At 40.0% G+C, this 14,287-nt stretch overlaps 3 protein-coding genes and 1 long non-coding RNA gene across 6 annotated transcripts; 2 read left to right on the top strand and 2 right to left on the bottom strand.

Annotated features, from left to right (window-relative positions):
• The first annotated feature begins 642 nt into the window (after window positions 1-642).
• LOC143139072 (uncharacterized) lies at window positions 643-5,738 on the top strand. Its single transcript, XR_012990330.1, has 3 exons — window positions 643-903; window positions 1,771-1,864; window positions 1,961-5,738. It is a non-coding gene; the product is annotated as an uncharacterized LOC143139072 (long non-coding RNA).
• Window positions 5,739-6,123: 385 nt separating this feature from the next.
• Window positions 6,124-8,167, bottom strand: oip5 (opa interacting protein 5). Its single transcript, XM_076300023.1, has 5 exons — window positions 7,834-8,167; window positions 7,543-7,609; window positions 7,316-7,438; window positions 6,667-6,748; window positions 6,124-6,542 (listed from the first exon to the last, which is right to left on the bottom strand). Exons 1-5 carry the CDS (start codon window positions 8,060-8,062, stop codon window positions 6,471-6,473), a joined length of 573 nt encoding a protein of 190 aa, XP_076156138.1. The 5' UTR covers window positions 8,063-8,167; the 3' UTR covers window positions 6,124-6,470.
• A 368-nt stretch (window positions 8,168-8,535) lies between these two features.
• nusap1 (nucleolar and spindle associated protein 1) lies at window positions 8,536-12,321 on the top strand. 2 transcript variants are annotated; one of them, XM_076299626.1, is made up of 12 exons: window positions 8,536-8,717; window positions 9,078-9,143; window positions 9,323-9,445; window positions 9,575-9,749; window positions 9,828-9,923; window positions 10,020-10,132; window positions 10,222-10,299; window positions 10,443-10,606; window positions 10,842-11,005; window positions 11,116-11,238; window positions 11,327-11,429; window positions 11,947-12,321. In XM_076299626.1, exons 1-12 carry the CDS (start codon window positions 8,643-8,645, stop codon window positions 12,032-12,034), a joined length of 1,368 nt encoding a protein of 455 aa, XP_076155741.1. In that variant the 5' UTR covers window positions 8,536-8,642; the 3' UTR covers window positions 12,035-12,321. The 2 variants fall into 2 exon arrangements, with proteins under 2 accessions (XP_076155741.1, XP_076155740.1); XM_076299625.1 differs by having other exon boundaries at window positions 9,269-9,445.
• Window positions 12,322-12,337: 16 nt separating this feature from the next.
• On the bottom strand, window positions 12,338-14,098 carry ndufaf1 (NADH:ubiquinone oxidoreductase complex assembly factor 1). 2 transcript variants are annotated; one of them, XM_076299627.1, is made up of 5 exons: window positions 13,865-14,098; window positions 13,118-13,647; window positions 12,825-13,010; window positions 12,675-12,749; window positions 12,338-12,555 (listed from the first exon to the last, which is right to left on the bottom strand). In XM_076299627.1, exons 2-5 carry the CDS (start codon window positions 13,613-13,615, stop codon window positions 12,415-12,417), a joined length of 900 nt encoding a protein of 299 aa, XP_076155742.1. In that variant the 5' UTR covers window positions 13,616-13,647; window positions 13,865-14,098; the 3' UTR covers window positions 12,338-12,414. The 2 variants fall into 2 exon arrangements, with proteins under 2 accessions (XP_076155742.1, XP_076155743.1); XM_076299628.1 differs by having other exon boundaries at window positions 13,989-14,093.
• Between the last annotated feature and the right edge of the window lie 189 nt (window positions 14,099-14,287).

The raw sequence follows: 14,287 nt of genomic DNA, 5'->3' as shown, positions 1-14,287 counted from the left end.
AGAACGAACCCATAACATTTTGGAGCAAATCCGACTCACGGGCCAACTGTAGCAATGTAGTGTTGCTTTCACAACTGTTGTGCCATTTGGCATTGACCTCTGGTTTGTCCCCCAGTGACAGTCTCGCCTAAAACAGTGCCTTTTTAGTTCATGAAATAATGTGTTCTTATGATGTGATTAATGCACCAATGATGAATTTCATACCATTGCCTAAATGTGATGTACATTCTATGATAATTAATGCTTAGTGTCCCATTAATGTAAGCCAATTACTCACTGTTAGGCTTGAGTTTGCTTGACTTGCATACACCAGAGCTATATGGCCTTGGAGGAGATCTGTGCTCTCTGAGTAGCCTACCTTTCCAATTCAGGATGTTCTTTCTAGGAATGCCTAGGAAGGCAAAAGAGTATCTTACACTACAGACCTCATACATTAAGGATATTTAGGCAGTCAGGGTGAGATGCCCGCACCTAATGCCACGTACTAGGCTACACTTACCATGGCAAAACATTCTAAAAAATCACTTTGTATAACATTTTGCCTAGGTTTTGCTCCATCTAGTCTGGTGAGCTTCCTCACTTGATCAGAGAAAATCTAGGGAGACTAGGCTAGCTCTGACTTCACTGTCCTGGGTGGGTGGGTCGGTTGAGGGCGGGTCTTTGATATTGACTGATGTGTCTGTGGCGCAATACGCCTCAGTTATACGAACAGCGATAATGACATGTGTTTGAGCGGAAGGACGAGCGGTGTAGCATAACGGGAGAGTAATGGCGTAGTCGCAGCCCTCACGGGCCGGGCGAAAAGAACCTGGCCCGTGAGGACTGCCTACCCTGTACAGAGAAACCGAGCCAACATGTCCCTATGATCCAGCAACACCGTTTCTGCGCGTTGTAATTGTAGCGGTATGTATTGTCTACGTTGTTATATTGTAACCATCGGCTTCATGTAATCCTTTGTTTACCACTGTACCAATTGAATATCATAGATCAGCTATAACAGCTATTAGAGGGTGTGCTAATTTAAAGCAAAACCTGGCTAATATCCATGGAATATGTTCTGATTTGAGCCGTGTTGTAGAAAATATGTTCCTAGGTCGTTGGTGGGTAAGTTATTTTTGCTGTTGCAGTCCATTTAGTTACAAATGTCACCAGGCAGTCGTTGTCATTTGCCTTATCATGAAATCTAGGTCTCTGTAGGCTATCTTACACGATATGCCCCTCGAAAACTCCCTTCCCCTGGACAATCCCAACGCTGGACTATTGAACTTTCTGTCACTAAATCAGGAATAACGAACTACCATAACGGATACGTAATCATCCCATCTCTTGTAACTTTCAGCTCAAGTGCTTAACACCATGTCTTATTCTCTACACCCGACTATCATATGCATTTGTCATGTATACAGACCTTACTGTCATGTACTGACCCTAGGCAGATGGGTCAGGCCCTTGAGTCGTGGATCTGCTCGAGGTTTCTTCCTATATATATCTCCAATTCTAGGGAGTTTTTCCTCGCCCCTGTTACCCATGGGCCTCTCTCTTGCTTTCCTTTTCTTCCTTTCTTTCCTTCTTTCTCTGATTGCCTACATTCTGTAAAGCGCCATGATACATGTGTTATGTTTTGGCGCTCTATAAGCACAATAAATTGAATTGAAATTGATTGCACGACTTTTAATTAGCCTACATTAGGCTGTTTATTTGTGTGTGTATTGCTGCTTTTGGCGCAAGATGCAATGGACTTTTCTCACACCCAAATGTTTTTATTTTCAGAACCCTGTTGCCTTGTTTTTCACTTCACGGGAAAACTATTTCAGTCATCCCAAATTTCATAAATATCATGACCAACATTAACATATTCAAGAGGGTAAGTAAAAGACAGATTTATTGATTTAAAACGAAGTCATGTTCACACTGAGGATTTAATTTGGCTCAAAGCTCATACAGCTATTTTTATCCACAGCTCAAGTGCATTCCAAAGCATTCCATCTCCAGTCCTCTGCTGCCCTTAGACAGATGTGTTGCTCTACTTTTGACAAAGGATGCATACTCAAGGGGACCAACAGAGATGCAAGATCTGGATGCATACTCAAGAGGACCAACAGAGATGCAAGGTCTGCAGTGAACAAGTTGAAAGATGAAACACCCAAGGTCAAGTGCTGGGCTGCGAAAAATGGTGGTGATCACTGCTGGTCACTACATTTCCATGAAACCAAATATGCCCTTCCAGCTGCCCCACCTTGTCTAAACACAGTGCTGGAGGGACCAACATGTAGCTTTTAGTCTATACAATTAATTGTAACACCAGTGGGAGTTTTATAGTAGCAGATTGGAATTAAGAAATTAGCTTTCTGGTATCTGTCTTGAATTAGAATTATTTTAATTTATTTGTTGATTGCTCACAAAATGTGGCAAAGGAATAAGTAGATGGTGGACATAAAACAAGACGTAAATCACTACCTCACTGACAATCATCTGTAAGGCCCCATCCTTCTTGAAGTTGAGGTTTGCATTATAGCAGTGATGACGTGTGCTTCTTCAAATGGTGATGGTGGACAATCTTAGAATCATGGTATATATTTTAAACTTGATCTTTGAGGGTATTTTGTAGACACCCCATTCATTCAGCTAAAACATTGTGTCCACCTCATGCATGCATCAGGAAGGTATTCTGGCCAAGATGCCGTTTTGTTCATAGAGGTATATGATCCATATCCTGGATAAATCCACATAATTCAGTTTGATTAAAAATGACATAGGGAACTGAATCGAACGGTCAAGGAAAAATAGTGGGTGATTGAGTTTTTGCACCTGTTATACTTGTTAACAATGATTTTGAGAGAGAACTAGTCTAAAGTCCAAGGTCCATATGGTCCACCCTGGATACGGGATTTGTGCAATATGTTTTCCCTCCCTCTCCCATTTACCTGTGATGGTTTTGATATAAATATGTATATTGTAAACAAGTGACAAGTTGTTCAAATAACAACAAAATCACCAATGTCTTCCATTAAGAAAATGTATAGTCCCATATGCTTATGTAGCAAGCTTTTAGTGCCGACATTATACATGGCCATGCATGAGAGGTTGTGATGCTTGCTGAGTAACATAGTTCTAGTAATATACTTATATATTTTAAGGTGTATACAGTATAGACAGAACAAACTTTAGTTACCAACTGGGATGTAGCATCCTTTTCCAACATTAGTCTGAGATTGCTCCAAAATTGGGGACTCCCTATGTCTTTGTCTGTCCATCTCAAAACACATAGCCAGGCCTCTTGTAAGAGTTATGTTCGCCCTTTTGGGGTAAGCAGGAGGGAGTAGTGGCTCGACCCCGAAGGCATAAAGACACTACAAGTTTGACCTTGCCCACAGCTGACTTGCATGCCCATTTTCACATTCCCAGAGATACACGTTATAGTGCTGTTGTCAGATTTATGTGTTTGGCATGATTGTGGTTGGTGCTAGTATAATTGCAGTTTGTAGGGTTGTTCAAGTGATCTATGCTGTACCAAAAGCCTGCTATAAGCATTTCCTCAAATCTATGAGACTAGATCACCATAGATGGTTGTGTAGGAAATTTCCCCACATGTACAGTAGACCTCCTTCAATTTAATTCAATTTGAGAGTAGCACATGAAGAGAGTAATTACAGTAGGCCTGACAGTATGCTCCATGGTAGTTTCAAGTAATGAGTTTACCCTCTGACTTATCTTCGACCCTTACTGTATTTTTGCCCCTAATATTACTGAAAACAAATGTCATTTTAGTATTGGAAGACTACAAGTCTTTAAATATTATGTCTCCTCGGTTTAAACTATATGAGCCGCTTGGTCAGTGAGGGATTGCTAATTTAAATGTTCAAAATCTGCATAATCGATTGCTGTTTGGTGGCATGATTCAAAGCAATCCAGACCAGTCTTCATTGCACACTTCCTAACACCTCTCCCAGACTCAGTAGGGGATGTGTCCTTAGTTGGTAGATTACTAAAGTAGGTTAGGTGGCCTAGATTCAGAATAGCACAGAATTTAACACTAGGTAAACAGTAGGTTATTAGAGTATTAACAATATTGAGCTCAAGTATTTAAATATTCTCATGTAAATAAATACCTCAATGATTGGAAAGCAGCAAAAGATTTAAAATTAGTAATACAATTTAAGCCATAGCATATGTAAAGTAGTGTTAGGAGCAATACAAATATTACGCATGATTTTAGTGTCAGTTTTGGTTTAAATGAGCTGTTGTGGAATGGAAACCCTTAGCATAAAATAGCTGTGTTCAGTGTTGAAAAGAATTGCATTCTGTTTGATGTTAAAGGCATCGATAGTAATGGTGGTATGGAGAGGTTCGGAAATCTCTTCTATGGGATAATGGATTCAATAGAATACATGTGGCGAAGAAACTGAAACCACAATGTTTTGGAAGATTGCCGTGTGAATCTTCTTTTGTAGTTGAGAACAGAACAATATTTTCAAAAGTACCATTGTTAGAAAAAAGGTCCTGTTGCGTGTGCAAGGGGCAGTCCCTTTTGACATCCCAGCATGTGTCGATAGCATGTTTACATCATGATGACATTAAAACAGGATCATCATCATTATCAGATGCACATGAATAATATGCATTGTATCTTAACCAAAAGCAATAGAACATGTGTAGTGGTCTTGCTACAATTACTAGTATTTTCTGGATGAACACACTAAACTGTATGTCCACTGTCACCGTGGCAACGGAGCTTTCTCTGTGACCACGATGGCCAAAGGGAGTTCGCCTTGTGACAGCATGATGATCTCCCTGAAATGCTGCTTCAAGATAGAAGGCGACAAGGATATGACTCATAAAGCACTTTCCCTCATCTGTACTGTACAGTGAGAAACACTTCACATAAATTGTAATCTCATGACATCGCAAAGTCAACCCCTCTACGATTAATTATGGACATGATGTTGTGAAACTATCTATGAATTAATATAGTCTCAGTCTATAGGAATGCAGTGGAAATAGTGTTTGCATGATGGAGCAACTTATGAAATGTGTAGTACTGCATGCAATAATGAAATTTTTGTATGACTATTTGAATATGACTTAAAAATAATCATTGCTTGGAAAATCGATTGGTAACTACAGCATTGTTGTAAAAAATGTTTGTGTCAAAACGAAAATCTCCCATAAATCTTCTGGTACCTTGTTATTTGCTAATTTGTATTAATTTGTGGATGATGCAGTCTCTTAGGAACTATTTATGAAATTACAGAAAAGTCAATGCAACTGATTAACTGCAAGTTTGTTAGTATCACAGTAAGATCAAGATTGCCTCAAACAGAACATAAATCAGTTGTTCTTGCTTAAAAATGGAAAAAACATTAGTAGCCTATCACATTTGCAATCTTTTGCTTGGTCCTGATTTGACCAGAAACCTGTACTTGTTTATATTATGTACTGGCACATCATTTGGTGTAGTGACCCAAAAATTTGGATAATAATCTGTTGTAGCTGTAATGTCTTTTTGCAAAGCTAATTAACAGATGAACGTTTATGTTTAAGAAAGGCACAATTGGAACAGTTGGACATTGGTGAAATTGTGTTGTGAAACTCTAAATGAAAAGACTGTAGGTTTTGTCTAAACTATGCACTTAAGAGAGGCACCAAGCATGCTAAGATGAGCCTCTTAACCATTTTGTTAAAAGTGAAGAAAATGCATCACATATGTAGCAATAAAAAGCAGCATGGTGCCAATCATACAAATGGCCTGTTGTAATTTGTGTGTCACTGTCTTGTAATTTGTGTGTCCACTGAGTTCTTAACTTCTAGGCCAGACTGAGAGATGTATTTTAATTTTATTCTGGCTGCTATAGGAAGCCAATAGAGAGTAACCAACAGAGGAGTTACATGTGTCTTCTTTAGCTGATTAAAGACCAGACATGCTGCAGCATTCTGAGTCATCTGTAATGGTCTCCCTCACTACACACAGGTAGGCCAGCTAGCAATGAAATGCATTGTTCAGTTGGGAAAGAACCATGGCTTGCACAAGAAGTTTTGTGGCATTTTGTGTCAGATAAGGTATAATCTTCCTGATATTGTAAAGGATAAAACAACATGACTTTGTGACTGAGGCTATATGTCTGGTGAAATTTGGTCATCCATTGTTTTTTTTTAATTCAAATGAATGTTAAATCATATTTTACAAGACATTGCAAATTTCCTAAATTATAAAACATTCATGTAGTTTACATAACTTTAAATAGTTTAAATCACCAGTATAGACCTACATTTTATAATTTATTGCCATCAATATTGATAGAATTGCAGCTACAGAACAACCAAGCAGCCACTTTGACCAACACCAAAAAGCACATACTTCCACATGTCAATAACTAAATATGTACACTGTACATGGAACCAGTCATCAAGACTGTTGGACTGTTTGTTCAGAGATAAGGCGGCTTCTGTATCGAGGCTTATCTGGCCCATCCTTAATTTCCTCGGCAGAGCAAATCCTTTAGGAGCTCCAGTCTCTTCATCTCACTTTCTAGCTCCTGTTTGAGCTGCATATCAACCCCAAGGAAGAGAGGAAAAGAGGAGGTGACATGTCTTGTCCAAGTAAGTTGCTTCACCAGAAATATTTCATCATTAAGTGTACAAATGTGCACAAAAACATGTTTTTTTTACCTTGGAGATTTCCTCGCCAATGGATTTTTGCTCAAAGTTGAGAGTGGATCCATCCACCATTGTGCTGTTCATTATATTATAACTGTCAATAAGAGTAATAAGAGAGTTCAAAAAATGTGTTTGACACTTGCAGCACCTTTTGCCACACACACAAGAAATGTGGTTCCGGCCACTGGAGACTCAAGTAATATAGAAAATACAGAAATGCAAAGGAAGTTATGATGTATTTGCACATAGTGTTTGTGTGAAACATGGTGTACAAGAATAGCTTTGGCATCAGATGATACTGGTCAGCTATTTATGAGAGAGATGGCATAAGGGAGATAAACTGCTTGTGTCTGGTAGTTTTGGTATGCAGAGTTCTGATCTGGATCATATAGACTTCTTCAACTTAAGCCATCCTTACACCAGAGGACTTTGACAAGATTTGGGAAAGATTCTTGAAAATTGTAGTCTTTTGAGTAAAACTGGAATGGGTGGCATTAGTAAAATGACTCCATCTTTCAAGAATCTTTCCCAAATCTTGTCAAAGTCTTCTGATGTATTGGTTGCACAAATAAACCTTAAACTCCACCAAATATGTTTCAGCCCTTTAACCTGGTAATGAACGAAGTTTAAACTGGAGAAGGGATGGTAATTATTGTCTTACCAGTTAATGCGGTCTTTCTGTAGGAGAAAATAATCACGCACTGCTGACAAATGTGGTGGGGTTGCCTGCAGCACTCCACCAACAACTGAAAAACAGCCAGAGCACTGAAGAGAAGAGTATATACTAAAAGAAAACAAAGAGAGAAAATGTGGTGTAATCAAAACAAGAGCAACATTATCGAATATTTGTACTGTTGACACGATTGTTGTTGGTAGTCTATTACACACCACGTAGCGAGTGGGCCCTCAAGGCTGGGCTTCTGATCGCCTTTGACCATCACATCTTCAGTGACTTCTGGACGAGGGAGCATATTAGCAGCTAACGTTACATGACATTTCACACGATTTCAAGTAACGTTAGGTGTAGCCTAATTTAAGTTTTCATAGTATCGTCTTCTAATACTTTCTTTTAAGAAAAAAAAAAAAACCCAACATTGAAGTCAGGTTAGGCTACCGTAAACTCTAGTTGCAGTTTTAACCAACATGTTGTTTCTATTATTAAAGTTATGTACTACTTACTTAAACAGATGACAGAGTTCAAGTCAGCATATTCGCCACATACTCCAAGGGAGTCGCCCAAGATTATATTGCATTTAGCACAAAGTAACACTAGGGTGTTTTTGTAATCAATTCTGCAGTTTGCGGTTACATCCAAATTAACGTCCTTGAATTTCTCCAATATAATGCTGGATAGAGAACAATCTGTGTTACTGACAGAACTAAACGAGCTGTGTTGGCTGCATGACATCTTCTTTTGACAAAAAATCAATGATTCATGGCCAAAAATCACATGAATACATCGATGCCATTTATTTCAAATAAACACCGCGCTTTCTTCCTGTAGTAGGCCTACTTCTTCTGATAGGGGCGCTGGGAACAACAGAACGTAATGGTATACTGCCACCTATCGATGGATATCATGCTCGAAGAAAATATGTTACATATCAAGAAAAGTATGGCTCCACGTTAATCTTGTATTCAACATCTCCAACATTGCTTTACATTATTTCTTAAATATCAGCTAATATTCTTCCTCAGGGGACCAGAAGTAAAAACAAAAATCATTTTATTCTGCATTCTGCACTTCCATAAATCGCCGTGAGATGGCAGTCGGCTCTAGCAGAGCCGAGATGGGGGCGTGTCGCTTGAAGAATTGTGTCGTAGTACAGATTTTCACCAATCAATGTGAAGGAGCGGGATTGTTTGAAAGTAGCTCTAGCTTCAACCGTCAGGCGCGTCTTCTTTCGGAAACTGCAGTAACGTTAGACAAGCACAGATCTGTAAACTACCGTTAAGGTTTGTCTGCTGTTAAAACAGCTGTCAGTACAATGGATCTGGATAATTTAAAGTATGCTGAATTGCGACGACTTGCTAAAGAAGTTGGACTCAAGGCTAATTTGAAGGTAACGTTAACTTAGTGTTAGGATGGCTAGGCATGCTAACGTTAGCTAAAATGAACTAATGTTAACCTGATGTTGACTGTGATCTAGCTGCTAACGTTATTCGTTTGTTTTCGATAACGTTACTACCACCACAGTTCTCTAAACTGCTTTTAATTTGCTTGATGGCCATGATCGTCTGGCTAGCGACATCGTTACCTTAGTCTAATTGAATTGTGCTAACAGGTAACTTAACGTTACGTTAACTTGCCAACACAGCTAAAGTCAACGTTAGGCGTTCTCTGAAGCATGGCTTTGTTTTGTTTACGACGCTCCATTCATTTCAGTTTGAATTAACGTTAGCTTCTATGTGTCCAACTACAGGCAGACAAACTTCTGAAGGCCTTGAAACAACATTACGAACAACAGGAGAGGAACCTCTCTGAAAATGTAAGATGTGACTTTTGATAACCATAGCTGCTAGCTGTTTTTATCATGTTTGTCAGACGTTAATTAATGATATTAATTTAGCTAACATGGTATCAGTTGAGCATTGCATGTTAAAATGTTTATAGGAGAATGAGGTAAACGAGAAGATCTCCGATGAGGTAAACAATGATTCTACCCAGAACGTCCCAGAGCAGGAACCAGCTGATTTTGTGACAAAACGTCGGGGCAGGGGGCAGAAGACCAAAAGGAAGCACGACGATATTGCCGAATCTGATCCAAAGTTATCACCGAGTCCTGTTAAGGTAAAGTGTAAATGTTATTTTAATACCTACTTTGCTTTTACATGCCCTATTAGTGGCTATTGCTAGGCACTCCTCTGGGAAACAATGGTCAGAAATTATTCACATACTGCATGTATTGTACACACACAGAGTGATGGAGCACTGGATAATCTGGAAGAGGAGAGAAGAAGTTCCAAGAGAAGGAAGACTTCCTTGACAGAGAATACAGAGGCAGTGGCACCTGTGATGGAGGAGAAGGAGAACAAGCCAGAAGGACCGCCTGAGCCTGCAAGTGACAAGATAGATACTGAAAAATCTGTGCGGGGTAAGCAGAGTAACCTTATTTGGTTGTACGTTGTGTTTGTATGTGCATTTAGTTCACAAATGCTCATTTCTCACACAGGTGAGGAGAAGTCTTTGAACCGACCTGCTGGCAAAATCCCACGTGCTGTTGGACTCATGAAGAAGACCAAGCCGGTCTTGAGGCCAACCACACCGAGTAAGAAACATATAATTTCTTCAGAGACCATTTTATGTCATTTTGCTGGTATCATCATAATTGTGGAAAATGTATGAGGTGTGCTCTTCATTCTAGACTTCAAGAAAATGCATGAGGCTCATTTTAACAAGATGGAGTCCATTGATTCCTATGTCCAAAGGAAGAACAAGCAAATTGAGTCATTCAGGAACTCTGTGAAAGAACTGAAGGTAATGAAGATCATTTGGGCGAATGTGGTATGCTCTACTAATGTGGTAGTATTTTTTTTTTATTAAGTAATCCATTTCTTTCATGTCAGACTCTCTCAGAGAAAACCAACCTGAAACCAATAGAGACAAAAACAAACCCCAAACCAGCAGATGGCATAATCCTGGCTGTAAGTAAAACCTAAACTTGCACCAATAAGACTCCCTGCATACTAAGTCATCAAAGTAATTGTAGATATCTCTAAGGGATGTGCCATGTTTTGTGTTGCTCAAGTAGATGGTAAACTTGAGTGTCTTTTCATGTATGAAACAGAAGCCAAAGGTGAACAGAGGTTCCCTGTTCAGCCCTGCTGCCCAGGAGAGGAAGCCAGCCCAAGACAGGCGCAGAGTCACCCAGCTCTCAGCCAGCAAGTCTGCCCTGAAAGGCAGCACCGTCTTCAACCCCTCTGTCGTCTCCACCACCAAGATCAATGTCAGGTAAAACTGATGGTGGTTATTGAGGCACTACAACTCTGCTTAATAATTACTACGTGCACAGGGTGACTGACTAAAAAAATATGCTTCCTAGGTATATTTTCCCCCCTGCAATTTTAAGTTAATTCTGAGGCAAAACATGTTGAAAATCTGTTTTTCTGGTTGAACATTTTTATCTTTTGTCCCTAAAACACACCAGATTCATTTACTCTTCCAAAATGAATAATTAATTCCACAGGTTTTCCCAAGCCACAAAGGACAATGAGCATAAGCGGTCCCTTATTAAGACTCCAGCTCGCATGTCCCCTCACGTGACGCTCACATCAACTCCAGCAAAAAAACCCACCACTGCTGGAAAGGCTGGAGCAAACACTTCAGTCAACAGCATCATCAAAACTCCAGGTAGCCATGTGTTAACTGAATAGACCTTATTGCCCTTATGTTCTTGTTGAGGCATTAATGCAAAACTCGAAATTGACTTGACTTGAAACTCATGGTGATCTATTACATAGGAACGACACCATTTGTCTTCAGTGGAGAAACAAGCATTTCAAACACTCCACGTACAAACAAGAAGAGCGCATTTGATCTGAAGGCCAGTCTGTCTCGCCCCCTGACCTACAAGCCACACACAGGTGAGTCTCGTGTCATTTCATTTGCTCAAGGCTGCGTTGAACAGTGAATGCAGGCTTGCGTACTATTCTAAGCTTTGTCTTTGAACAGGAAAACTCAAGCCATTTGGAGAAACTCAGGACAACACCCTCAACAAGTCTCAGACAGTTCCGTCCCACCAGAAGAATTACAAACAGCACCAAGTACAAACAAGGTGAGTTATGTTATCCCATACGGTCTTAGTCTGACCATATCTCATGTTGAACAGTTATCAATGTATGTGAATCTGATTATTTTGACATTCTAAGAATATACCTGTATACTGCTAGAAAGGCAGTATTTCATGCAGATCTATATAGCTGACAAATCAAATTCGAAGTCATTTAATTAGTTAATCACAAAGGCTACAATTAATTGTGCAGCTGGCAACTCAGTCCCAATGGTCAATCTTGTCACATCTATGATTTTTATATTCATGTCATCCTCCTTGTGTGAAGAGTGAAGCTCACCTAACAGGAGTGCTCTCCTCATACACTAGGAGTGTAACAAGAAATGGCCCAAATTTAACAGAATTTGGAATATTGAACTGAAGCTTGACTTTCAAAAATGATATTGCAAATCTCAATTGCAATATCTGTCAGAGAAATGGAAATGACATATTTTCCTCAAATAGTGCAGCCCTATTAGTAGTGTTTGTCTAGTATCTGACCCCAAGTTGTTTGTTACCCCAGAGAGGACCGGCGAGTGAAGCACACCGAAAGCAGGAAGCAGAAGAAAGAGAAGATACTTGGAGCCAGACGAGGCTTAGCCATGTCTTAATTCTGCAATCACATTTTTTGTATACGCATACAAACCTTGTACATTACCCCATTATCTCTGTAAAGATGTGTGATTGTTTCCCTTCTAAAAAAAGGCTTTGGTACAATTGTAAATATTTGCTTTTAAAAAAAAAACTTTCTATTTTTGTTTTTAAAGCTATTGCTATTGAAACTGAGTCTTAGATAAGGAATGGCCTACATTGGTAGAGGAAAAAAAAACTTCTTTTTTTTTCAAATTCAGTGCTTTTATTATGAAAATGGTTTCATTAAATAGCTAGATGGAATTATTATGCTTTGTCTGTTTTCTGGACAATACTGTAATATAATTTACAACAGCCTGATATTTAAGATGGTGTGATATAATGATCTGTGCGATGCCTGTCACACTTCTGGATTTCTCTTATAAACCTCATAAGCAAAGTCCTCAGTGTGGGCAGGGTCGTTACACACTCCAATGAAATCAATCTCCAGCTGGAATGGCCCATCTGCTTTGTCCCCAAGTGTGAATCCAATGGTGTTCATCTAAGGGGGGGAAAGCATTTCCTTATTGAACAGTCTTGAACAACTTGCATCTTACCTCTCTATATTGTGCCTCAAACTTACTAAATTGCATGTATCTAAATAGAAAATGCTTAACTTACTTTGTCTAGTAAAAGACAGTGTTGATCGTCCTGTATTCTCCCACGGGTGGCCAGGAAAAACTTAGAAAATGGGATCTGTTGAATTACAACACCAGTCATTAATTTTGTTATGCACTAAAACAGAGGTTAGTCTTTCTTGTGTTTGTATACCTTGACATCTTGCCAGTATGGGCCCCCGCGTGTATATAGAAAATAGCTATAGATGTCATCTCTCTGATGGTGGAAGTAGTTCTCTACTCCGATGTTTATCATCCAAGGTCGCCCGTCACCACGTATACGCAAATGTAACGTGTTAAAGCTGGACACGTCGTGGTGTTTCTTCCTATCAAACGAGGCCTGTGATGAGAGAAGTTCTGTACGTGAATATGTGTACTGGAGTAGCAAGACAAAACCCGTGATATCTTAAGAGGCTAATCACATCTATGACAATACAAAAAACTCACACGAAGCTGCTCTGAGCGCATCGTGCAGTACCCACTGTAGCGAGTTTCTCCATCCCTTGGCGGGGCAGAGCATAACGTGCCGTACAGAAGACAGGTATTGTTGTTTCTACCCAGTTTCAGATAGACCTCGCTGCGACCACCAATTTCCCGATCAGAGGAAACAAGCCACTGATTCAGGCTCTCTGGTCCACGAAATTCCCACAACACCCGCGTCTGCTCTAACATGTGCTCAAGAAGAGGCTTGCCTTCAGGTCCGACCCAGCGCTGCAGAAACTCATCTTTTAACAGTCCCACGTTTTTCCGCACTCCATCTACCCCTTTAGCGAAATCAAAGTTAATCCTTTGCCATAACCATTTTCTCTCCCTGGGTTGACCAGGTCGCCAATATCCCCTGCGAGGAACAGACCAAAAGGGTGAAGCAGATGGCCAAACAAGTTGTTTCGTAGATGTCCCGAGCAGTCGGGCTGAGAGCAGGCGTCCAGTTCTTGAAGCTGCCATACTTTCTCTTCCAGTCTGCTCCTGAGCACTGCCTGTGAAATAAAGAGAAAAATCCTTAATATCACTTCCTTAGCTACGTTACCGATGTTACACTACACCCGCATGAACTTGCCAACCTATTACAGTTGGTATATGCATGTAAGTGCATACAAAATTATTAGTTTGAGGGGAGAACCTGTCATATTATGGAAGCCCCAAAATACCTTGCAAAATAGTGGAACAAGGGCAACACTGCTAATGTAAACTTACCCACGTAAACGCTAGTTGACCACTTCAGATCTTAACATAAATTACAGGTCTCATCATGACTTGGGCAAATTAATAGCTATGTTTTTCTTATGAGCTTGGTATTAGCTGTGCAGTTAATTCTTACATCTGTGGGCCAAGATATCTCGGGTTTGGATAAACAGTGGACAAATGGGACAAATGTCATGTCTCTCGGCAGCCGGCAGCGGCCATTGGACGGGATGTGACGTCAATGACCAGATCCGTCCCCAAATTCTGTCCGGAAATCTCAACCTCTGAGATAGGTTCCTATTGGCAGAATCCCTTTATCAAACAGAAGATCATGACTTTCGAAAAATATGAACGTATAAAATGAAACGTCTTCAGTTTCATCTCAGTAGAGGGTACCTGGGGAAAAACCCCAACTGCTCAAATGTTGCGTCCCTG

Source organism: Alosa pseudoharengus, unplaced genomic scaffold (genome assembly GCF_046254945.1).
Source record: "Alosa pseudoharengus isolate Yale_2024_CS ecotype anadromous, Long Island Sound unplaced genomic scaffold, YU_APseudo_1.1 YU_APseudo_1.1_scf_22, whole genome shotgun sequence".
Taxonomy (NCBI): Eukaryota; Metazoa; Chordata; class Actinopteri; order Clupeiformes; family Clupeidae; genus Alosa; species Alosa pseudoharengus.
The sequence above is the reverse complement of the archived record's forward strand: the minus strand, read 5'-3'. Positions and strand labels throughout refer to the sequence as shown.

What these genes read in the sequence shown, in the direction of transcription:
- ndufaf1 (XM_076299627.1), bottom strand. Translation starts at nt 13,615, where the DNA reads ATGGCAGCTTCAAGAACTGGACGCCTGCTCTCAGCCCGACTGCTCGGG. An exon ending in TGCGCTCAGAGCAGCTTCGT is followed by an intron (nt 13,011 to 13,117) that starts GTGAGTTTTTTG and finishes CTCTCATCACAG; the next exon opens with GCCTCGTTTGATAGGAAGAA. An exon ending in ACTGTCTTTTACTAGACAAA is followed by an intron (nt 12,556 to 12,674) that starts GTAAGTTAAGCA and finishes TCCCCCCCTTAG; the next exon opens with ATGAACACCATTGGATTCAC.
- nusap1 (XM_076299625.1), top strand. Translation starts at nt 8,643, where the DNA reads ATGGATCTGGATAATTTAAAGTATGCTGAATTGCGACGACTTGCTAAA. An exon ending in TATCACCGAGTCCTGTTAAG is followed by an intron (nt 9,446 to 9,574) that starts GTAAAGTGTAAA and finishes GTACACACACAG; the next exon opens with AGTGATGGAGCACTGGATAA. An exon ending in CTTGAGGCCAACCACACCGA is followed by an intron (nt 9,924 to 10,019) that starts GTAAGAAACATA and finishes TCTTCATTCTAG; the next exon opens with ACTTCAAGAAAATGCATGAG.
- oip5 (XM_076300023.1), bottom strand. Translation starts at nt 8,062, where the DNA reads ATGTCATGCAGCCAACACAGCTCGTTTAGTTCTGTCAGTAACACAGAT. An exon ending in GAGGGCCCACTCGCTACGTG is followed by an intron (nt 7,439 to 7,542) that starts GTGTGTAATAGA and finishes GTTTTCTTTTAG; the next exon opens with TATATACTCTTCTCTTCAGT. An exon ending in TTGGCGAGGAAATCTCCAAG is followed by an intron (nt 6,543 to 6,666) that starts GTAAAAAAAACA and finishes GTTGATATGCAG; the next exon opens with CTCAAACAGGAGCTAGAAAG.